General features: G+C 43.2%; 1 protein-coding gene across 1 annotated transcript; it reads left to right on the forward strand.

Annotated features, from left to right (window-relative positions):
- Positions 1 to 23,667: 23,667 nt before the first annotated feature.
- Positions 23,668 to 24,615, forward strand: LOC141051233 (taste receptor type 2 member 9-like). The gene has a single exon (XM_073548105.1). It carries the CDS (start codon positions 23,668 to 23,670, stop codon positions 24,613 to 24,615), a length of 948 nt encoding a protein of 315 aa, XP_073404206.1.
- The last annotated feature ends 474 nt before the right edge of the window (positions 24,616 to 25,089 follow it).

Below are 25,089 nucleotides of genomic sequence, written 5' to 3' on the forward strand. Positions count from 1 at the left end.
GGGGACATTATCTCAGGATGGGTCCCAGAATTAATATAAGGGGCTAAATGGGAACAACCTGTAATGTATATTTCCCCGTTTTGAGTTTTTTCCTCCAATCAGCAAATTCTCTGTTGTTGCTAGGCAGAATTAGACTGTGTGAAGATTGTCCCTATTTCCCTTCCATAGTTGGGCTCTGTATTAGGTTGCTTCTCCCTTCTTCTTCAGTTTAGTCCACAGCAGCCATTACTCAAGATGCATGCATACTGCCCTGTACATATTTCCTTTTTACCTACTGTTCATTGTAACTAATACAAGATTTTGAAACAAAACAGCATAGTTTCTTCTAGTCTTCTACAGTTGCAGTGCTGGTTGAGTTAAACTGTCTGCAGACGCCTGGGGGTGTGAGTGCGAGTTATATAATTATTTAAGAAGCTGATAATTAGAATGCTTGTGATTTTCAGCCATGAGGAAGAGGCAGAATACTAATTGTAAAACAGTAATACTGTATGAGTCCAATTGGGGGACAAAAAAGGAAAAAAATTCTTTAAAAATATTCAAAATGAAGTATGAAAAAAATATTTGGCCACTAAAAATGCTGTTTTATGTAAAAAAGAAGACCTTAACCTATATGATAAATACCATTAAAAAGAATTAAAAAAATGGCAAAAATATAAAACAAATTATGATCAAAATGTCATATAGAAAAATGATTTCACTGAAAACATCATCTTCTCCACAAAGAACGTGGCCCTTCATACTCAAATTAGTTCCATGTGAGGCCCATTTACCCGGCATTTGAGACCCCTGTATTATACCATGGCATGCTGCATTTCAGGAGCATAACAGGTAATAATATATATTTAGGGGGCACAGAGGCCAACTGTACATCTGACGTGCCTGATGTGCTCAGTGGAAGACAAGCTACTATATAATATGCCAACCCACATCATAAGCCCAGGGGTTAACTGGTGTGATGTTTCCTTGTAAAGGTTTCTTCATGGCATTGCCCACATGGTCACTTCATACTCAAAGAGCACCGTGTAATGATCCATTCTTTACCATAAGTGAAATTAGACATCACATACCAAACATAAGGCTTCAAAAAGTGTCTACGCCAACTTTCAGAAGACATTTCACAGCATTGGACTGCAAGCCAAATGTTCAGCTACAGGTCTTTTACTGACCTCATGCCACTGCTCTAGTAAGGGGTGTGTTGGGGGTCAAACCTTGCCATGCATCCCTTCTTAATAATTTTACGTGTAAAATAGTGTATTATGTGGTAATATTTTATTGTGTAGTAAGATGCTAAATAATGCTATGATATTTGTGTAATGTGTAAAGGGCCTGTCACACTAAGCGATATCGCTAGCAATATCGCTATAACTTGTGACGTTATAGCGATATTGCTAGCGATATCGCTGTGTCTGATACTTACCTATGACCGGCTCCCCCGCTGGTTATCGCTGATCGTGCGAGAACCTCCTGGACTGTTTCTTGTTGTCAGCTTCCTGCGGCGCTTCCTGTGGAGAGACGAGCGACGAGCGTGGAGCCGGGCAGGAGGACGCAGGATCGCCTAGTGTGACAGGTAAGTAGCGACCCCCGTCCCCAGCGATGTCGCTGGTGAGATCTGCCCGTGTGGCAGCTCACTAGTGACCACTTAGCGATGTACCAGCGATCCTGACCGCGTCATATCGCTGGTCAGGATCGCTGGTACATCGCTAAGTGTGACAGTACCTTAAGTGTGAATATACAGTTTAGTACAGTGAGGGGCACTGTGGATTAAGAGATTAGATAAGGTAAGGATAAGAACTGGCTAAGGGAATAGAGGATTTCCAAGTTAGAGGGGCCAGAGTAGTGTTAGTTGAGACACTTCCTGGGTTTAGTTAGTTAGAGAGTGGAATGAAGAACAGTAAGGTTGTCGCAGGAACAAGTTTAAAAGGAATCTGTCACCAGGTTTGGCCGATATAAGATGCGGCCACTGCCTTTCAGGGCTTATCTATAGCATTCTATAATGCTGTAGATAAGCCCTGAAAGGCATTGGCCACATCTTATATCAGCCAAACCTGGTGACAGGTTCGCTTTAAATACAGGAGTCCAGCAGTCCAGGGCCTTGGGGCTGGAAGTCACTCACTCACAAGGGGACAAGAACAGCACAAGAGTAGTAGCAGCTAAGTACAGTGGAAAATCCCAGAACGTCCGAGACCTACAGTCTGGAAAAGTTTGGAAAGCGCCATCCTTGATCTCACCCTCTGAGGAGAAAACGGGTGGGGAACCCAGGGCACTAACTAGTCTGGCTAGTCGGGAAGCTGTGGTACCGGAGGGTACGATACAGGAACAAAGAATGTCAGGAAAGAAAGGGACAGCACAGAGGAAAGGATCTATGATCAATGAGGATTACTGTGCGATGCCTGTGACTGAATTGGATGTGCTGAGTAAAGTTGTTTTGTCAAAATTGAACTTGGACTCTGTCAATAAGTGTGTGATGATATCTGAAATCGGGACCCTGCAACCTGAGGAAGACTCTAACCTAAAAGTGAGTGACTTGTACACATATCACACAGCAGTTGGGACATTGTAATTTCCTTGCAGGGTGCCAGAGTGTGCCGGAACAGCAGCCCCTCGCCATGACTCCCACCATGGCCACCTCACACTCTCAAAGACTATCATGATGTAAAGCTAGATGGCAATGGAGGCTGGAATGGAGATCTCTGTTCATCAGCAATGAGTCCCATTTTAGTCTTGGATGCAATTATATGTATATATTTTCTTAGATGAAAAAATCTGAGATTTTAGAAATAAGGAAAATTCTTAAGGGTTCACGCACTTTCAAGTAAATCATAGTTTGGGATGGAACAGAATTTATTTTTTCATTGTTTGTGGGATGGCTAAATGACAATAATCAGATGAATACGAAGTTCACATATAGGTTCGGGGGCACATGTCTGGAATTCCTAGACATTAATTTGTGGGTACATGATGGGTCCTTGCACACGGAAATTTATTGGAAACCGTCTGCCACTAATGGTCTTTTGCATTTTGATAGTGCACATCCATATTATGTGAAAAACTCCCTCCCGTATGCACAATTCCTGAGATTGAAGAGATTTAACAGCACACATGCTGGTTATCAAAAACAAGCACAGGCTTTGAAAAAACACTTTGAGAATAGAGGTTATCCTAGTGCAGTTCTAGATAATGCCGTGTCCCGTATTGATAACTTGAATGCCTCTCAAACAGTTGCAGATAAAAAACTTGCTGCAGAAAAAAATAAAAAACGTTTCACTTTTTTGTTTACTTTCAGTCCAATGGACAATTATATCAGGAGTGTCACCAGAAAGATTTGGCATTTATTAGAGAGGGGCAAGGATTTAACTGATATTGTCAAGAGAGGTCCTTTGTTTGCGAGTCACCGAAGTAAAAACTTAAAAGATCTTCTGGTCCGCAACAGATATAAAAGAGATAAAAAAACTGGCTAGGTCTGAACAGTCCTGTAGGCAATTATAAGTGCAAGAACTGCCCCTTCTGCCCCTTTAAATTGACAGGAAAATCTCTCAAAATCAGAACAATTCAACATGAGGTCCAGAATTTTATTTCTTGTAAAACAACCCACGTTGTGTATGTTATCTTCTGTCCTTGTGGTTTTTATTATTTGGGAAAAAGTATTCGTCCATTGTATGTTAGATTTAGAGAGCATTTTCAGGCTATCTCCACAGGAAAAGGGGTCCCTCGTCTGATAGAGCATGTTAAAAAAGTGCATGGGGGTAATGCAGAGTCGCTGCGGCTCGCAGGTGTAGAAAAAGTATCACAGCCAACCCAAGGGGGAACCATCATAGAATTCTCTTACAAAGAGAATCTAAGTGGATTCTACGAACGAATGCCACAGCACCATTAGGGTTAAATGAGAAAATAGATATGGCGGTGTTTTTGTAGGAACTGCTCAGTGTTTGTATTTCCATATTTTATTATGAAAGAGTTTTTTTTAAATCGTGTTTTTTAATTCTGTGTTTGATTAATTTGTTCACATGTTTCACTCCATTGGGGGAGTATGAGTCGGAAATCAGGAGGTGTGTCCACATGTGTGTGCTTCTAAATTTCCACCTGCCTGCATTCCAGCCTCAGGACCGGTTGAAGCGCAAGTGCGTGAAATGGCCGTCGTCCACTCTCTGTACGCTCCTCCCGTGCCAATGCCTTTTAATCAATAAAGAATTTTCACGCAGAATGGTCATCACTTTCTCTTTTGTACATAATCAGGATGCAATTATATGTATATATTTTCTTAGAGGAAAAAATCTGAGATTTTAGGTTAAATTTATATATAAATAAGGAAAATTCTTAAGGGTTCACACACTTTCAAGCAAATATGTACATATAGTTAAGCTTGAAAGGCTAGAATGGAGGTCTATCTTCGTGAGTAACGAGTCCCACTTTAGTCTTGGATATATATAAGTGTGTGAGCCCCTATGGATTTTCCTTATTTTTACAAAGAATTAAAGTAAAAGTACGGTATATCAGATTTTTTTCACATAAAAGTGTGAAAATCTGAGTCCTAAAAAGAATTCTAAAAGTAGGTAAAGAGAACCAAATAAAAAAAAGAGTCAAAATATTACAATTTGTCATTGTTAAATAAAGAAAATCTCAGATAATTTGATGGTATAAATAATGTCTGGTGTTTTCAATCAATGGGATGACAATGAAGTGTGAGTAGTCAACCTGTTTTATTTACTGAACTGGTCTGGTCTTCTTAACGGTGTAAATGCATTATGGCATGAACAAAGAAGATTGCTGAGGACTCAGGTCTCTTCTTCAGGCTCAGTATAGCAGAAAATCTGAAGAGTCACATATTTACAGTTTACAAAAGTTTACATACCCCTGCAGAATTTTTGCTTTCTTGGCCTTTTTTCAGAGAATATGAATGATAACACGAAAACTTTCTCTCCACTCATGGTTAGTGGTTGGGTGAAGCCATTTATTGCCAAACTACTGTATTTTCTGTTACTAAATCATAATGACAACCCAAAACATCCAAATGACCCTGATCAAAAGTTCACATACCCTGGTGATTTTTACCTGATAATATGCACAGAAGTTGACACAAATGGGTTTTAATGGCTAATAAAGGTAACATCCTCACCTGTGACCTGTTTGTTTGTAATCAGTGTGTGAGCATAAAAGCTGAGTGAGTTTCTGGGATCCACACAGACTCTTGCATCTTTCATCCCGCCACTGACATTTCTTGATTGTGTGTCATGGAAAAAGCGAAAGAATGAATTGTCAATGGATCTATGGGAAAAGGTATTTGAACTTTATAAAACAGAAAAGGGATACAAAAAGATATCCAAGTAATTGATGATGCCCGTCTGCAGCGTTCAAACTGTGATTAACAAATGCAAAATCAGGGGCTATGAAAAAAAAAAAACCACAGTCAGGTAAACCACAAAAAATTTGTCCACAACTGCAAGGAAAATTGTTTGGAATGCAAAGAAAAAGTAGCAAACATATATATTCCCTTAAAATGACTTTTTATTATTAAATATTAAAAAACACCTTCCCAGTGAAAAAAAATGGTAAATGCAAAAAATGAAAAAAGACCTATATTAAGATGCTACACCACCCTACAATAGGCCTCATCTGTATCTGCCTGTCTGTGGAGGTTGGCACCTGAAACAACAATTTTTTGCACCCCCACTCAACAAGGACTGCCCCTCACTCCCCTATCAATCCCTATCAATATAGGTGGGAAAACAATTTCATGATAGTGCAGAGATTTCTGAGTGGGGGCGCCAAAACCACTAACCATGAGTGGAGAAAAAGTTTTGGTGTTATGTTTCATATTCTCTGAAAAAAGGGCAAAAAAGTGGGTCGTGGCAAAAGCAGTTTTGGCAGTAATTATTGGAGGAGTTCATAGAAAAGGAGTGTGAAAGTTTTATTGTCCTCTGATTGAGGTCTGGTGTAAGGTTGTGATGCCCCCACAAGGTTTGAGGAGTACATTTCTTAATTGATGAAAAAATACATAAATCCATGGGACACATTTATTTCTGCTCTAAACATATCAAAGGTCATCATGAGTTTATACTCCCATAGTTTTTTGTTTCTCTGGGATGTGAAGTTACCTTTCAATACCAGCAATTTCATGTCCATGATATGTGTGTTTTAATGGGTCCAGAATGTGGAATGTATTAATTTTGGGGTTAAATATTTAGAATTGAGAGTCCTCAGTGGCTGATACCTCTTAATGGCTAACTGAAAAGATGGTAACAAATTGCAAGCTTTCGAGACTACTCAGCTCTCTTCATCAGGCTAGACTAATACAAAACCTGAAGAATCACATATTTATAAACAACACAGAAGAGAAATAATGCAGTAGATATGACATGTGACGTTAAGCAGAACAATCATTATAGTAGAGGGAGAAACCGTTTTGGCTGTAAGGCCGTAGTCACACTAGCGATTAAATCGCATTGCATTCGTCCCAATGATATTCTATGGTGCTGCTCCCATCATGCGTTTTTTTATCGGATCCGTTCCTCGGACCGAGACAATTGCAGCATGCTGCGATTGTCACCGATTTTCGGATCGGATTCGACAATGCAAGTCTATGGATGCGATTAAAAATCGCATTGAAAATGCACCACACGTGTGACTAGCGATTAAATCGCAAGACTTCTCCAGGTCAACAGGAAAGAGCATCAGGCATTGACATTGGATGTCAATTTGATGCTTAGGCCTCTTTCACACTTCAGCTTTTTGTGTCAGTTAAAATCCGCCAAAAAGGCGGAAAAGCGGATCCGTTCCTAACTGATGTGAACGGATGACACAGGATCCGTTTTCCGAAGAATGAAGAATTTTAAAGGAACCGCTGGCCGAGAGAGAGAGAAAGAGAAAGAAAGAAAGAAAGAATTTTTACCGTCCGCCAGAAAGGATTTCAGGGTTAATTTTCTCCCTGACTTCCTTTCTCCGGGCATGCGCAATGGAAAATGCGGATCCAGCAACAAAAAAAACGTTGCAAGGTCCGTCCAAGCATGCCGGCGGACGAAAAAAATTTGGCGGATCCTCACAAAAATGGATCCAACGGATGGCCATCCGTCAAGATCCGACAGTAATACAACTCAATGGGGAAAAAAACGGATCCGCAAAAAAAAATGGCGGATCCGTTTTTTTCAAAACCTGGCGGATTTTGACTGATGGTCAAAAACGGAAGTGTGAAAGAGGCCTTAGATGCGAATAAAATCGGTTCATCGCCGGAAAATGGGATGACAGACGGATCCCTGGACAAGAATTCTTTGTGCGATTTCGTACCGTTAAAATGGGACCGATTTTTTTTTATTCGTTGTGTGTGACTCCAGCCTAAATATTGGAACAGTTCATAGATGAGGGTGAAAAAGTTGTTGTCCGGTGATTGAGGTCTGCTCCATGGTCCCGATGCTTCCTCAACTGATGTAAAAAAGACAAAGATCCATGCGACACATTCATTCCTGCACTTAGAGAGTCAAAGGTTGTCATAAGTTTATGCTCCCAGTGTTAGGGACGGTGGAACGCACTAAATATAAATAATAGAAAGTGCGTTCGCCGCCCGGGGTCCACCGTGCAGTAGGTGTAAAAACCGCTGCTAGACAATAGCAGACGCGCTATATGGCGGTACAACACACACGGGTTAATTGCCACCCGATGTGCGCTGAGCGGACTCTGTTAGCACACAGTGGCGCTGTGGGGAAAATTAAACATAAACGCCGAGCCTGTTAGCTTCACAGGTCTCAGCTGGATTGCACGCACGGTATACGGTCACAGGACACGGCCAAGATTGAGGTCAGTGTCCGTCTAGACCTACCGTGCATGCGGCGTCACTACCGCGGATGTCGGTAAGTGCTGCTAACTGCAGCGCCGTGGTAACTACTGCCGCTATACGATAGTGCTGTGAGGCGTGACACCATCGGACGCTAGTGTAGAGGTGCGGTATGCACTGTGGCCTATAGCTTGCCACGGACTGGCGCTGACTATCTCTCTAGTTCCCTATCCACATATGTAATATCAGAGGGAGGGGAATCTTAATGAGTCAGTCACCAGAATCATACATCCATCTCCATTCACCCACAGCAAGTATAGTCTATACTAACGCATGGCCGAGCGGCCACGCGGGTCTTTTATAGCCATGCGCTTCCGGGACCTTTCAGACCTCTGAGATGGGCCAATCAGATCAGGAGAAGGACCTGAGCACGTGACTCCCGATCTCCACTGGGAGATTGTCTTGTGGGCATGCCCAGTAGTGCGGTGAGAGGACTTAGCCTCTGGAGTGGTTTCCTGCAAAGCAGGTTGCGCTACCATTGCTTGTCCAGAGGTGGCAGTAACATCCAGACCCAGAGAGCTGGTCTGATCCGGGCCCCTCACAACCTGTCAAATAGCTCAGAGATCAACGGGAGACGGTATTTGTTTTTAACTGTTATGGCGTTGAGACCTCTGTAGTCAATGCAGCAACGTAACTCTCCGCTCTTCTTCTGCATGAAGAAGAACCCTGCACCAGCCGGCGACACCGACTTCCTGATAAAACCTCTTGCCAGGTTCTCCCGGATATATTGAGACATAGCCTGTGTCTCGGGGAGTGATAGCGGATACACGCAGCCTCTAGGAGGTTCCGTGCCTGGCAGAAGGTCTATCGGGCAATCGTAAGGACGGTGCGACGGGAGCATCTCCGCAGAATTTTTAGAGAAGACGTCCGCGTACTGGTGGTATGGTTTGGGAAGGGCGGAGACATCTGCGGGCACTTCAGTGGAAGCTACCTAAACACTGCCCCTCAGGCACCTTCCCTCACAGTCCTTGCTCCAACCCAGTATATTCCCTGAAGCCCAATCAATATGAGGGGAATGACAACGGAGCCAGGGAACTCCGAGAAGCACCTAGTCGATGCCATCTGGCAAAATGAACAAGGACAGAACCTCACGGTGAGAGGGTGAGATTGAGAGCCTGAGTGGAGCTGTCTGGTGGGTCACCTGAGATGGTAAAGGTGCACCATTAACCACCCTGATGGTCAGAGGTTGGGGCAGTAACACCAGTGGAATAGCGTGTAATAGGAGTGGAATAGGGCGTAAAGTTCCCCTCAGCCCCAGAATCCACCGTAACCTCTACCTCCCAGGTGGAAGCCCCGCTATCTAAGATCCCTCGGAATACCGGTTTGGGAGAAAAGGGTTTCATATTTGTCAGACCACCACCTGCAACAACTGGACGTGATCATTTTTTCGACCGCAGAGGACACGTGCTAGCCAAGTGACCAAACTGCCGGCACTGGTAACAACGTGCGGAGGTTCGCACCGGACGTAGCTTGGGACAGGTGCGAGACACCTAAATAGGTTATGAAGGTGTAAGCTCCTGAGCGGGAAATCTTAGCCGCTCGGTGAAGGTGGGAGCCAAGTAAACCCTTCATCTGGATTGCGCACGTTCCAGCCCGCGCTCCGTAAACTGGAGATCAATGCGGGTGGAGATGGCAATCACTTCCTCCAGACTTGTGGGGACCTCTCTGGTTGCTAGAGCATCTTTGACATGCTCCGCTAACCCTCTCCAAAACACAGGGATGAGTGCTTTATCAGGCCACTCTAGTTGGGAAGCCAATGTCCGGAATTGGACGGCATAATGGCTGACTGAGAGAGACCCCTGTGTTAGGGCCAATAATTGGAGAGAGGTGTCGTGCATGATCTGTGGTCCCAAAAAGACCTGCTTGAGAGCCGCGAGGAACTGAGCAGCGCCCTGAACCACGGGATCATCACGCTCCCACAATGGCGTAGCCCACTCTAACGCCCTGCCAGATAGGAGAGAGACAATAAACCCCACCTTAGTCTGCTCTGTAGGGAACCGTGTGGCCAGTAACTCAAGCTGGATAGAGCACTGACTCACGAATCCCCTACAGGTGGCGCTGTCATCCAAAAACTTGTCGGGGAGCGGGAGGCGAGATATTGGCTGCATAGGCATAGATGTGGACACACGTGAGACAGCCTCTGCGACTGCCTGAGCAGCGGCTACTGTAGCATTCGCAGCTGAGGTGGAGCTCTCGATAGCCACCAACCTGCTCTCCAGCTGCTGAATGTACCGCTATAGCTGTGCAGGTCCACCATTACTAGCCAGACCCTGGCGCTAGTATAATGTTAGGGATGGCGGAACGCACGAAATATAAATAATAGAAAGTGCATTCGCCGCCCGGGGTCCACCGTGAAATAGGTGTAAAAACCGCTGCTAGACAATGGCAGATGCGCTATATGGCGGTACAGCGCGCATGGGTTAATTGCCACCCGATGTGCACTGAGCGGACTCTGTTAACACACAGAGGCGCTGTAGGGAAAATGAAACATAAACGCCGAGCCTGTTAGCTTCACAGCTCTCAGCTGGTTTGCACGGTATACGGTCACAGGACACGGCCCAAGACTGAGGTCTGTGTCCGTCTAGACCTACCGTGCGTGCGGCATCACTACATCGGACGCCGGTAAGTGCTGCTAACTGCAGTGCGGCGGTAACTACTGCCGCTATATGATAGTGCCGTGAGGCGTGACACCATCGGACACTAGTGTAGAGGTGCGGTATGCACTGTGGCCTATAGCTTGCCACTGACTGGCGCTGACTATCTCTCTAGTTCCCTATCCACATACGTAATATCAGAGGGAGGGGAATCTTAATGAGTCAGTCACCAGAATCATACATCCATCACCATTCACACATAGCAAGTATAGTCTATACTAACGCATGGCCGAGCGGCCACGCGGGCCTTTTATAGCCATGCGCTTCCGGGACCTTCCAGACCTCTGAGATGGGCCAATCAGATCAGGAGAAGGACCTGAGCACGTGACTCCCGATCTCAGCTGGGAGATCGTCTTGTGGGCATGCCCAGTAGCGCGGTGAGAGGACTTAGCCTCTGGAGTGGTTTCCTGCAAAGCAGGTTGCGCTACCATTGCTGGTTCAGAGGTGTCAGCAACATCCAGACCCAGAGAGCTGGTCTGAGCAGGGTGCCTGAATCGCCGAGATTGCTGTGAAGGTCCCTGAGTGGTCGGAAAGGAATGGGAGACCGCTGGATGTATGGTTCTGGATTCCTGCTGTGCAGCTACAGGAACCCAATGCCTAACACCCAGATTCTTCTGTCTCTCTGAGATTTGAAGTTACCTTTCAATACAAGTAATTTCATGTCTATGATCTGGGATACAAAAATGTTTGGCCACAGGTAGATCCATTCTCTTTTCTCTTATTGTGTGGCAGTGAGAATTCATCCTTGTTCTCAGTTTTTGCCTTGTCTCCCCTAAATACAGACCCCAGTTGGACATTTAGTACAAATAATTAAGTACACCACATTAGATGTGATGCAGCTGAAAGTACCTGGGATTTTGTAGTCCTGATGTGAATTGAGGATCTTTATCTTGTTCATGGTCATTATAAATGAACAGGTTTAAATTTTTTCTGGTTGCAAGGAAAGGTTCCTGCAGCTGTTGGAGAGGACAGGGAGCTTCTGGCAATGATGCTTCTTAGATTTGGGGGCTGCCTAAAACATAGTTGTGATGGGGTCTGGAAAAATGGATTGTAATCGGGCATCTTTTTGCATTAAAGGTTGTAATTTCCATACACCTCCAGATTTGGATTGTGTAAGAGAATGGTCAGCCATAATATACTGAGCGGCCATGTTGTCTCTAGCAGCCATTTTGTTGAAAGTTAGAGAAGATTCAACTTTTACAAAAGAGCTAATAAAATGTACTAAATGGAGGATGGAAAATGAGTTCATGTCTCCTACCAACTTCAGTAGATGTGCATAGAGGAAGATTGGATCAATAGGGGAATAGGGTCACCAAATATATGGTCAATATGCTTATACGTGATAGTGTGGTAGCAAAAAGTAAAGTAGTTGAAATGTCAAATGCATGAATTTATGGATCAAGTCTGAAAGCAGTGAAAAGATTTTAGGACAGTAGTCATAGATACCAATGACTTATGGGTTTTAGTGTTGCTTGGAGAAATGTTAATTAATATCTTCGTATTATGTCATTATATTCTCTGTTCTAAACCACGTTTCTGTAGATTACCATGAAAATGCCTTAGAATTATAATGTTAACGCCCTCTGCGGCAAAATGCAGCTTTCTTTGTTCTGATAATGTATAAGAAGCCCCTGTTACTGTCGATCGGGGCCATTCCATCGCCATCATGCCACTCTGCCTCACCATGGCCAGGGCACAGAGCCTTATCACCGCTACACCTCCTAGCAAATCTCTGCCCGTCTGAATTCCTGTTTTTGCCCGCATATTCCAACTCCTCTGTTATTCTGTATCTGTTTTGCCATGTGTCTCCAAAAAAACTTCAACCTCAGCTTCAAGAAGAATTGTCTGCAATTTTGTCCGGCTCTTCCAACTCTCCCGATAAGAACATTTTCTTACAAGTGGCGATTGCCAGCCAGGAGGAGCGGCTCCAGAGAGCGGCCTCCAGAAGAAGCTTTGTGGAAGAAGTTGCAGATGAGAGTTTGAGGTTGGAAGAGTGAAGAAAAAATAAAAAAAAGCTTGTGGCCACACGTGAAACCGATCAAAGGAAGCCAGCCTGAAGGAGAACCTCTCGTGATCGCTCCGAGACCGCCTGCCCGATTTTTTATAAGAAAACCACGGACAAAGAAAAAGACTATACAAAGATGAGTAACTAAGAAGAAGCTATCTACAAGGACGTGAGAATTTTTTTGTGCCCGGTAGCAAGAAGCTTTAAAAGGGCGTAGGGAGACGCCTGGCAAGATAACGAGTGAGGCTGGAATCACGGCTGCACCTCTTTTGATATCTGGTCGACCCCAAAAAGCTGCAGCGAGGTCTTCCATCTGAGAGAGGTGTGAGTATCTAACTCTGCTTAAATTGCATTTGTTGATACTAGAACAGAGTAAAACTCATCCTTGTAGACCACTGTAAATATGGAGTGGTTACGGAAGTAGGCAGAGAAATATGCTGGCACACCCCAGCTGGAGGGGGTTAATGTGGAAACCACGTGGCTAAATTGTATGCGATGGTTTACCACAGAGAACAGGGAACTAGATAGAAAGAATTCGCTAGGGAAAAGTAACAGCCGGGAAGCAGCTTTGTGTAAGACAGTCATAACCTTTGATCAGGCTCTTGATAAACAGTCTACACCACAGTATGTATATGGGGTCACCCGGGCAGGGGCAGTGTATGGGGAGAGATTAGAACAGTTGAATGAGACATTGAGACAAGCAGGAGAGACACAAAGGGAGGGGGTTGAGTTGGAGCCTTTGAAAGCACTCATAGCACAGATGGAGTCTGCAGTGGAGAAGTGCGGGGCTGGTCCAGAAACAATCTCAGAATGGAAATCAATGATAGGAGACTGGATAAGGGAACACACAGACACACAGGATAGATTGTTCCAACATCTTCAACACATGCAGGCACAGTTAAGTAAAGAATTGATCGAAGAGGAAGGGGATGATTCATCACAGGTAGATTATAAATTTAACACCGACACTGCCTCGACCCCGAGAAAATCCCTGGCCAAATGTAAATGGTCCATCTTAAATTTGTTAAAAAAATTTTGCCTAATTGGGAGGAAACTAAGGGAGTGTTTTGTTAGGACAATGCAGTCTGAGGTGAAGGGTGATGAGTCCAATGTTTTTGCGTGCCATTCACCTCGAGGTGTATCTGTTGATTCGGGGAGGCCAGGAGTTCTGGGGGGTATGCGCAGCTGCCGAGAATGGGTAGGTCCCGTTCGGCAGAGCCCCCACGGGATCCCATGAGAGGTCCTCCCTTGTGTTATTTTTGCAGACAGCTAGGACATGTCAGACGTTTTTGCCCCAACTTTGTGCCAGGGCCTATACCCCAAGAACCCCTTGGAGCCATTTAACCCCCAACGGCCCCAGGAGTTCTCTAGACCACCTTTCGGAGTTAGACCTCCATATCCAGCAGTGAATGACCCTAGGCAGTATCAGCAGTACAACGGTCTTCAAATGGTTAACCCAGTCTTACAGGAGCCTTCTGCTCCTGCTCCTTCCCCAATAGCTTTCACTCATCCGCACCCAGAGATCCAGGCTATTCAGGGAGGGGTCACTCCTCCTCGACCCTATGCTCCCCTGATCAAGGAGCTGTGGGAACATGAGGACCGGACCCTGACTAAGGATCTCTTTGGGGCGGAGGTGGCAGCTGTTGGACGGAAGCCGTGTTCAGATGGGGATGATAGATTTTTCGGGCTTCCCACTGCAGGTAACACTGATTGTTAGAGTGCTCCTCCTGTTCCCCTTACCCTCCTTGCCCCCCTTTCCCTGGGCAAGGACAGTAGACCTCATGTCAAGGCGAGAATAGAGGGGTTGGTTACCGTGGGAAGACATCCTCATCGATACAGGAGCCTCAGTTTCAGTAACACGACACAAATTGCAGTCACCCCCTGGACTGCCCGAGACCACCACGTTGGTAGGATTCGAGGGCTCCTGTATTCAAGCAGTAAAAAGTCGACCAGTAAACCTGAGATTTCAGGACACAGGGGGATCGAAGGAAAGGGGTCTTCGATGTGCTTTTTGGGTAAACCCACAGTTACGGTACACTATTTTGGGAACTGATGTCTTGGGAGCAATGGGAATTGTTGTTGATTTATGTAACAAAGTCTTGTGGTGGAACAAAGAAGCCACTATCTGTTCTGTAATTGTCCCTGTGGAGGAGGAGGAAAGTCACAAATTACCCATTGCTAGTTTTGGAGTATGTACTGGTAAAAATGTTGAAAATGCTGACAATGATGCTTTAAAGAATGAATTGAAGCAAAAGTTCCCTGAATTGTGGATCTCAAAGAAAACTGATTGTGGGTTAATGCAAACTCAGGTTAAAATTGATGGTGAAAAACTGCCACCTTTCCAGCGTCAGTACCGTATTCCTGAGGACGCCATCCCTTACATAAGGGTTGCTGTCAGTGAATTAGAGAGGCAAGGTGTTGTTGTGAAAGGTAATTCTCCATGTAATAGTCCTATTCTACCTGTAAAAAAGGAAGATGGCAGTTTTCGAATGGTAGTAGACCTGAGACTTGTAAATAAGTACACTCCCTCAGCTGCTCATCTTGTTGCATCTTTCCCTGAAGTTATGTCACAGCTGAGGAGTGATTGTAAGGTGTTTTCTTGTTTAGACATTGCAAATGGTTTTTTCTCAGTACCCCTAACACCTGAATCTGCCCTCCGCTTCGCATTCACTTTTGAGAATGTGCAATACTTGTTCACGCGGCTGCCCATGGGATTTCACAGCTCTCCTGTGTATTTCAATCAGGCATTGGCTCAAGTGTTAGAACCCCTTGGCTACGGAGACAAAGTCTTACAGTATGTGGATGATTTATTGATTCAAACTGTCGATGAATGTGAACACAGAGACCCTTGGAAATGTTTGTCAGGCTTTACAAGATGCAGGACTAAAAATGAGTCTAGACAAAGTACAATTGATGAAATCAGAGGTTAAATTTCTGGGTGTGTCTGTCTCAGCAGAAGGAAAGAAACTCATGCATGACAGAGTTAAAGCTATTCATGCTGTCCCCATACCAACTAACATTACTGAACTCAGAAAATTTTTGGGTCTTATTAATTTTTCCAGAGAATTTATTGAAGATTTTGCCAATTTGGCTAAACCACTGTATGATTTATTAAAAAATGCTGATGATGACTTTACCCCTGTAACTGTAGAAGGAACTGCCTTATAGGCTTTTGGGGGATTGAAGCGCGCCCTTACGGCAGCTGCTGCATTGATTAACCCTGACCCTTCCCAGCCTTTTTACATTCAGACTCATACCGGTGATATCTCTATCTCTTCGGTGCTTCTACAAAAATGGCCCAAAGAAAGCCCAGAAGTGTCTAGTCAGTTGTATGCCCTAGGTTGTTACTCTAGGTTGCTTACCCCCGTGGAAAAAGGATTCACTCTGTGCATGAAGCACCTACTGGGCGTGCACTGGACTATGAATCCAGTGAGACATATAGTGGGATTTGCTCCTTTAACCCCTTAACGACCAGGGGTATTTTTGGTTTTACATTTTCATTTTTCCCTCCCCTTCTTTCCAGAGCCATAACTTTTTTATTTTTCCGTTTATATGGCCATGTGAGGGCTTATTTTTTGCGGGACGAGTTGTACTTTTAAATGACATCATTGGTTTTACCATATCATGTACTCGAAAACGGGAAAAAAATTCCAAGTGCGGTGAAATTGCAAAAAAGTGCAATCCCACACTTGTTTTTTGCTTGGCTTTTGTTAGGTTCACTAGATGCTAAATCTGACCTGCCATTATGATTCTCCAGGTCATTATGAGTTCATAGACACCAAACATGTCTATGTCCTCTTTTATCTAAGTGGTGAAAAAAAATTCCAAAGTTTGCTAAAAAAAAAAAAAAAAAAAAAAAATTTGCGCAATTTTCTGAGACCCGTAGCGTCTCCATTTTTCACGATCTGGGGTCGGATGAGGGCTTATTTTTTCCGTGCCGGACAGACGTTTTTAATGATACCACTTTTGTGCAGATACATTCTTTTGATCGCCCGTTATTGCATTTTAATGCAATGTCTTGGTGACCAAAAAAACGTAATTCTGGCGTTTTGAATTTTTTTCTCGCTACGCCGTTTAGCGATCGGGTTAATGCTTTTTTTATTGATAGATCGGGCGATTCTGAACGCGGTGATACCTAATATGTGTATGTGGGATTTTTTTTTTACTGTTTTATTTTGATTGGGGCGAAAGGGGGGTGATTTGAACTTTTAGGTTTTTTTTATTTTTTTATTTTTAAACTTTTTTTTTTTACTTTTGGCATGCTTCAATAGCCTCCATAGGAGGCTAGAAGCATGCGCAACCCAATCGGCTCTGCTACATATGGGCGATGAGCAGATCGCCCATATGTAGCAGATTTACTGCTGTGCTTTCAGCGCCGACCACCGGGTGGCGCTGAAAGCCATATGCCTGGAACAACCATAGAGGTCTCATAGAGACCTCTGGTTGTCCATGCAATATGACGCCGACCCCCGATCACGTGACGGGGTCGGCGATGACGTCATTTCCGGCCCGGCGGCCGGAAATGCTATTTAAATGCCCGCTGTCAGCTTTGACAGCGGCATTTAACAAGTTAATAGGCGTGGGCGGACGGCGATTCCGCTCGCGACTATTGCGGGCACATGTCAGCTGTTCATAACAGCTGACATGTCCCGGCTTTGATGCGGGCTCAGCGCCGGAGCCCTCATCAAAGCAGGGGAAATGTCTGTTGACGGACTATGTCCGTCATTGGACATTAAGGGGTTAATTTTACAAACCCCGCATGTCACCTTAAAAACTTTGCTGAAAGGAAAAGCTTCAGGTATTAATTCACAGAGAATGGCCCAATGGATCATTGATTTTGAGACTAGAGACTTACAAGTTGAAGTAGGTGAGAAATATCACTTAGCCTAGATGATGCAATATGCAGGAAAAAGCCACGATTGTCAAATTGAACAGGCTAATGTTACTCCCTCTCCCTTCTGAGCAGATTTTCAAGAGGGAATCCCTTGTGCCTATATCGATGGAGCTCGATATTGGCATGAGGGGCATTACGTCACAGGCTTCGCTGTGTGGTTTCCAGCTAAGCCATTGCTGCTGCCGTATAAACTCCCAGGTCTTTTCTCCGCTCAAAGAGCTGAATTGGAAGCAGCTTTACAGGTCATTCTCATGTGTAAAGAGCCAATGAAGATCTTCAGTGATAGTGCATATGTTGTTTCAAGACTCACTCTGTATCTTAATGTATGGGCCCTGAGGGGGATGGTTGATTCTCAGAACAAGCCCTTGCAGCATGCAGACATTCTAAAACAAATTGAGCAGCGGGGCAAAGAATTCCCAAATTTATGGTCTTTCTGTAAAATTAAAGGGCACCAGAGGCTAATTCCTGACCCCCACATCCTTGGCAATGCATATGTAGATCACGCGGCCAAGGAAGCTGCACTCACGGGCGATGACAACTATCCCCAAGAAGTCATCGCTGCAGTCACTAAAAAAACCCTGAGAGCCCCCCCTTGTTTTTTCTCCTCTTCAAGATCTTGTAAAGGCACAGGAGAAGGATTGAGACTCATCCCTGTTCAATTCCCTTGAGTCCCTGCCCATTGAAGGGGACAGGCTAGCACCTTACATCCCAACAACGATTAAGTCTTTGCTCAAATTTTCCAGCTAAAGAGGTGATTAAAATTGTTCATATTGATCAGTGTAGACTTCTTAATTATTTTACTGAGATTTCTGGTAAGGACTGATACTCCACTCTTTTTTTTTCTATTTTCTCAAGGTCCGCTGAAGATTTTCATATTCGATTCCTGGGACCATGAACCTATTGGATGATCAGGAGAAGATGTTTCACACTATACAGTGGGACTCTGATAGTGTGAGAGGGGGAGAAGATCAGGAAAATCCAGAAGACAAAGAATGAGAAGAAAAAGACCAAAAGACTTGACTATTGTGCAACTTATTTTTTTCGGGACTATTTGAATTATTTTTTTATTATGTGTTTGTGCTATTTTTAGGGACTTTTGCCTTACACACACGTGCATAAAGTGCTGAATTACCTCAATATTCTTATTTTCAGTAATTCACCCATGAATATTACAGTACTGTATGTTGTACTCTGGATAGAGTACAAGAGGGGGACTTGTAAGAGAATGATCAGCCATAATATACTGAGCGGCCATGTTGTCTCTAGCAGCCATTTTGTTGAAAGTTAGAGAAGATTCAACTTTTACAAAAGAGCTAATAAAATGTACTAAATGGAGGATGGAAAATGAGATCATGTCTCCTACCAACTTCAGTAGATGTGCATAGAGGAAGATTGGATCAATAGGGGAATAGGGTCACCAAATATATGGTCAATATGCTTATACGTGATAGTGTGGTAGCAAAAAGTAAAGTAATTAAAATGTCAAATGCATGAATTTATGGATCAAGTCTGAAAGCAGTGAAAAGATTTTAGGACAGTAGTCATAGATACCAATGACATATGGGTTTTAGTGTTGCTTGGAGAAATGTTAATTAATATCTTCGTATTATGTCATTATATTCTCTGTTCTAAACCACGTTTCTGTAGATTACCATGAAAACGCCTTAGAATTATAATGTTAACGCCCTCTGCAGCAAAATGCAGCTTTCTTTGTTCTGATAATGTATAAGAAGCCCCTGCTACTGTCGATCGGGGCCATTCCATCAGCATCATGCCACTGTGCCTCACCATGGCCAGGGCACAGAGCCTTATCACCGCTAGACCTCCTAGCAAATCTCTGCCTGTCTGAATTCCTGTTTTTGCCCGCATACTCCGACTCCTCTGTTATTCTGTATCTGTTTTGCCGTGTATCTCCGAATAAACTTCGACCTCAGCTTCAAGAAGAATTGTCTGCAATTTTGTCCGGCTCTTCCAACTCTCCCTATAAGAACATTTTCTTACAGATTGTACGTGACTAATAGAGGCACCCGGTTATTTTCTTCTTTAGCTTTGTAATGTAGCAGGTGATTCCTTGATATTCTAGTGGCTCTTGTAATTTCATTTTGAATTGTTCTTGGATGGTAGACCTCATTCAAAAAGGTCTTTCTGAAGCAACTAAGGTGTTCAGCTCTATCCATGGGGTTGGAAAATATACGATTGTATCTGATGGCTTGGCTGTAGACAATAGAGTTTTTATATGTTTTGGATGGAAACTGTCCCATTTAAGGTATGTTGGACAGTCGATTGGCCTCTAAAAAAGAGATACAGTACAGACCAAAAGTTTGGACACACCTTCTCATTCAAAGAGTTTTCTTTATTTTCATGACTATGAAAATTGTAGATTCACTCTGAAGGCATCAAAACTATGAATTAACACATGTGGAATTATATAATTAACAAAAAAGTGTGAAACAACTGAAAATATGTCTTATATTCTAGGTTCTTCAAAGTAGCCACCTTTTGCTTTGAATACTGCTTTGCACAGTCTTGGCATTCTCTTGATGAGCTTCAAGAGGTAGTCACCGGAAATGGTTTTCACTTCTCAGGTGTGCCCTGTTAGGTTTAATAAGTGGGATTTCTTGCCTTATAAATGGGGTTGGGACCATCAGTTGTATTGTGCAGAAGTCTTGTGGATACACAGCTGATAGTCCTACTGAATAGACTGTTAGAATTTGTATTATGTCAAGAAAAAAGCAGCTAAGTAAAGAAAACGAGTGGCCTTCATTACTTTAAGAAATGAAGGTCAATCAGTCCTAAAAATTGGGAAAACTTTCAAAGTGTCCCCAAGTACAGTGGCAAAAACCATCAAGTGCAACAAAGAAACTGGCTCACATGAGGACCGCCCAGGAAAGGAAGACCAAGAGTCACCTCTGCTGCGGAGGATAAGTTCATCTGAGTCACCAGCCTCAGAAATCGCAGGTTAACAGCAGCTCAGATTAGAGACCAGGTCAATGCCACACAGAGTTCTAGCAGCAGACACATCTCTACAACAAGTGTTAAGAGGAGACTTTGTGCAGCAGGCCTTCATGGTAAAATAGCTGCTAGGAAACCACTGCTAAGGACAGGCAACAAGCAGAAGAGACTTGTTTGGGCTAAAGAACACAAGGAATGGAAATTAGACCAGTGGAAATCTGTGCTTTGGTCTGATGAGTCCAAAGTTGAGATCTTTGGTTCCAACCACCATGTCTTTCTGCGACGCAGAAAAGGTGAACGGATTGGACTCTACATGCCTTGTTCCCACTGTGAAGCATGGAGGAGGAGGTGTGATAGTGTGGGGGTGCTTTGCTGGTGACAATGTTGGGGATTTATTCAAAATTGAAGGCATACTGAACCAGCATGGCTACCACAGCATCTTGCAGCGGCATGCTATACCATCCGGTTTGCGTTTAGTTGGACCATCATTTATTTTTCAACAGGACAATGACCCCAAACACACCTCCAGGCTGTGTAAGGGCTATTTGACCAAGAGTAAGAGTGACGGGGTGCTACGTCAGATGACCTGGCCTCCACAGTCACCAGACCTGAACCCAATCGAGATGGTTTGGGGTGAGCTGGACCGCAGAGTGAAGGCAAAAGGGCCAACAAGTGCTAAGCATCTCTGGGAACTCCTTCAAGACTGTTGGAAGACCATTTTGGTGACTACCTCTTGAAGCTCATCAAGAGAATGCCAAGAGTGTGCAAAGCAGTAATCAAAGCAAAAGGTGGTTACTTTGAAGAACCTAGAATAGAAGACATATTTTCAGTTGTTTCACACTTTTTTGTTAATTATATAATTTCACATGTGTTAATTCATAGTTTTGATGCCTTCAGAGTGAATCTACAATTTTCATAGCGATGAAAATAAAGAAAACTCTTTGAATGAGAAGGTATGTCCAAACTTTTGGTCTGTACTGTATCTCTGTTTCATTGTTCTGTAGCTTAATGATGGTGTCCAAAAATTTAATTTCAGTGCTGGAGTAATTGAGTGTTAAGGTGATTGTGGGATGAAATTGATTAAACTGTTCATGGAACGTCTTTAGCTGTTGCTCAGACTCCACCCAGATGATTAAAATATCATCAATGTAGCGGTAGTAGGCCAGAGGCCTGATGGGACGTGAGGACAAAAATTCGCTTTCAAGCTTGGCCATGAAAAGATTTGCATACTGTGGAGCCATTTTACTTCCCACTGCTGTGCCAGTCTCCTGTAGATATATGTCAAATTAAAAGTAATTGTGGGTGAGGATGAATTTTGTATGTTTCACCACAGAATCAGCATAATTCCTGGTGTTTTCCATGAAGAATTTGCAGGCATTTAATCCATCCTGGTGTGGGATATTAGAGTACAAAGATTCCACATCCATGGTGGCCAGGATGGTTCCTTCTGGTAGAGGACCTATTGCTGCTAGTTTATTCAATAGGTTATATTGTGTTGGCTGTGTTGTGTATAAACATGTGAATCTTCATATTTTGTATTAGTCTAGCTTGATGAAGAGACCTGAGTAGTCTCAAAAGCTTGCAATTTGTAGCTTTTCAGTTAGCCATTAAAAGGTATCAACCACTGAGGGCTCTCAATTCTATATATTTTTCTATCTACTGGCTAACATGGTACAAAAAGATATATATCTTTCCTGTATTAATTTCGGGGTGTGATGCATGGAGTCAAATACATTTTGAGTGAAATGGCATAAATTGTTCCTCAACAAGGAAAAATTAAAGTTTCACGTGTATTGTGTTTCCTTTCAGGGATGTGGGGGGAAAGAATTTGCCTAATCTATTTAGGGCACCAGAATACCTTGTTCTTGCCAAAAAAATTGACTACAACTATTAGTGATTTAAAGTCATTTTCACATATGCATCTGTAAGGTACTAGCAGGAACGTGGGATGCAGTGACGAGCAGGAGGCAGAGCAAGAGTTTAAGGGGTCTTTATGCAAAAGACTCTAGCAGTAAACGCTCCGCGCAGGGAGCGATGGGGTTTGACAGGTCTAAGATATACACAAATAGTAAATACTAAACGGTGCAGAGTTAGGAACGGTAATGACCATGTTTACTTATCAGTCCATAGTCCCTGGACGGGAGAGGTTTGAAGATCCCACGGTGGCGCTGTAGGTGGCACGAGACGTTGTTGAAATGGTCCTGGATGAAGTTGTAGCACAGTCTTTGTACTGAAGCGGCGTTTCCTGGCTTTTCTCGGTGGGTTTTCACAGTCCTTGTACAGAGCGGGGAACGGGAGGCTTCCTGCGACACAGAGAGCAGAGTACACAGTCCTGGAGCGAAGGCCACAGCCGCGTCTTCGCAGACAGCATGGTGAAAGGTTTCAGCACCACGTCGTGCGCCGGATCTAGTCGGGGACACCGGACTATCAGGGCTCTCATGGGGGACAGTCTGAAAGGAACTGGAGTCTGAAGCTGCACAGTCAGTGTGCGCAGGGGAGGGCAGGCTGCGCGGCAGGCTCTATGTCTGGCCTGTGTGAGCGGAGACAAAGTTAACCTCCTCCCTCTTGGTAAGCTGTCTTCCCGCGAAAAGCCCCAGCTTAGCATGCTTTCCACTTTTTTATCTCTCCCCCAACCCTGCAGTCAGGTCCCAAGGTCTGCTCCAGTCAGGAAATGCTTCCCCCCGCAACAATGGAGACAGCCCCGATGGTTCCAGCCCAGACACACAAGAAGCTGCTCCAGCCTGGTCCATCTCCCTACACATCATTTGAGAATGATTTGGCACTATACTATTATACCACCATACAGCTCTTCTATCAACCTTATAATATTCTGTTTCTTCACAAAATCCAGGAGAAGCTACATGCATTCACACTATGTGTGGTTAACACAGATAATAGAAATCCACATACTTTGTAAATGTCAAAATGTGAATATCGGTTATTTGCAAACATTTCCATGTGCTATGTTGTGGTGTGCAGCTTTCTATGGTAATGTGCATGTGCAAGGCTGGATCCAAAATAAATTGTGGGTAAAATAATTTCCTACTATTAGGTACCACATAAGCAATAAATACATGATGAACAAACCAAATAAATCTGTCAAGAATACAGTATTTGCCTGGATTGTATTTCTCACATTATAAAATGGCAAAGGAACATTTGATATATTGGCAGTTCTCTACAATTTTATGGCATTTTCTCACAAACTATGACAAACAGTCCATGCAAACTTCATATGCATAGTTAAAGTAGGAATGCCTAGCGCACAGGTTGATGTTTGCCATTCTTATACAAGAAAGGAGGGAACATTATTCAGAAGCAAAATTACTTTCAATCCAACATGTCTTTTATTGGACCTTTTTCAGAAGTTGGTATCTACATGTTCTTTCTAGTGACTGGCGTATCAGGAAATCTTTTTATCCTAACAGTTAATTTCCTAGACTGGTTAAAAACCAGTGATTTTAACCCATCCATACTTATAATTAACAGCATTTCCCTCATCAATATCATCTTTCAAGGAGCAATTACATTTGATAGGATCACATTCTTTATGTTTGTGAAGTTCTACATAAAAGACTCGGTGGTGAAGCCTTTGGTTGTCATACTGTCGTCATTGGCATTCTCAAGTCTTTGGAGTTCCACCTGTTTGTGTTTTTACTATTGCATTAAGATTGCCAATTTTAATGGATCTTTCTTCTACAAGGTCAAAGCCAAAGCTCCTGTTATTGTGCCATGGCTGCTCTTTATTTCTATCACTGTATCTTGGTCCGTTGGAGTATCAGCCTACTTGGATCTATACATGGACATTAAGCCTGTGACTGTTCTTACAGCTGGAAATCTAACTTTAATATTTTCTTACAATCTTAGAAGCAGATGCAAATGTATATTTCATATTTACATGCTGTTTTCTGCCATTGCATTTGGAATAATATTTCTCACTGCTGGAGCCATTGTCACCTCTTTGTGTAAGCACATGATACGGATGAAGAAAAACAATGAAGCTTCTGGAAATTCAAGAATTCGATCTCATTTATCAGCGACTAAAACAGTAACTTCTCTTCTTCTATTGTATTTGATATTCTATGGGTTCCTGAGCTCATTATTTAATGAAGTGGAGAATGCTGGCAACTTAATATTTCTCATTTCTTATATTGTGGTTTCAGGTTTTCCAACATTTAACTCAATTATTTTGATAATGGGAAACCGGAAGTTGTCAGACAGCCTGAAAAAGCTCTTATGTATGAGACCTCATGCTGCTAATACTGAAGTCACTGTAACCACACACTAGAGGGTTTTAGTTATGTATATCTTGGTTAACCTACCTAATTATTGTCTCCATGTTTCATCATAAGAACTATAATTTATTCACGTTTTGTCTTGTGAAAATGTTGTTGCTGTAAAAAATAAATGTTTATTTTGCCTGTATCAAAATTATTTGCTTATGTATTATTCTAGCTAGCGATTTGTCATAAGAGCAGTGTAAGTAATTTGTGCCTCCCGTGTGCTCTTTTTATAGGTAGACTCTATGAACAGGATGCATCCATATCCATATAAATATGTGCTAACCTAATAGCTTCGAATTTAAAACAAATTCCTTGATTGTTATGTGACTCAATTGTCCTAACCTGTGGTTCTCCGGCTTTTGAAAATTACACTTGTCAGGGCCAATTCTAGCTTTCCTGATGAGGCTACAATTGAAATTGTGACCCTCTCTGTGGTGCGATTTAAGTCTCAGTGAATAAACTCAATCCGGTAATTTTGG

Source organism: Dendrobates tinctorius, unplaced genomic scaffold (genome assembly GCF_039654945.1).
Source record: "Dendrobates tinctorius isolate UK_male_01 unplaced genomic scaffold, ASM3965494v1 ptg000156l, whole genome shotgun sequence".
In the NCBI taxonomy this organism is placed as follows: Eukaryota; Metazoa; Chordata; class Amphibia; order Anura; family Dendrobatidae; genus Dendrobates; species Dendrobates tinctorius.

Coding starts and splice junctions, on each gene's coding strand:
- LOC141051233 (XM_073548105.1), top strand. CDS start 23,668: ATGTCTTTTATTGGACCTTTTTCAGAAGTTGGTATCTACATGTTCTTT.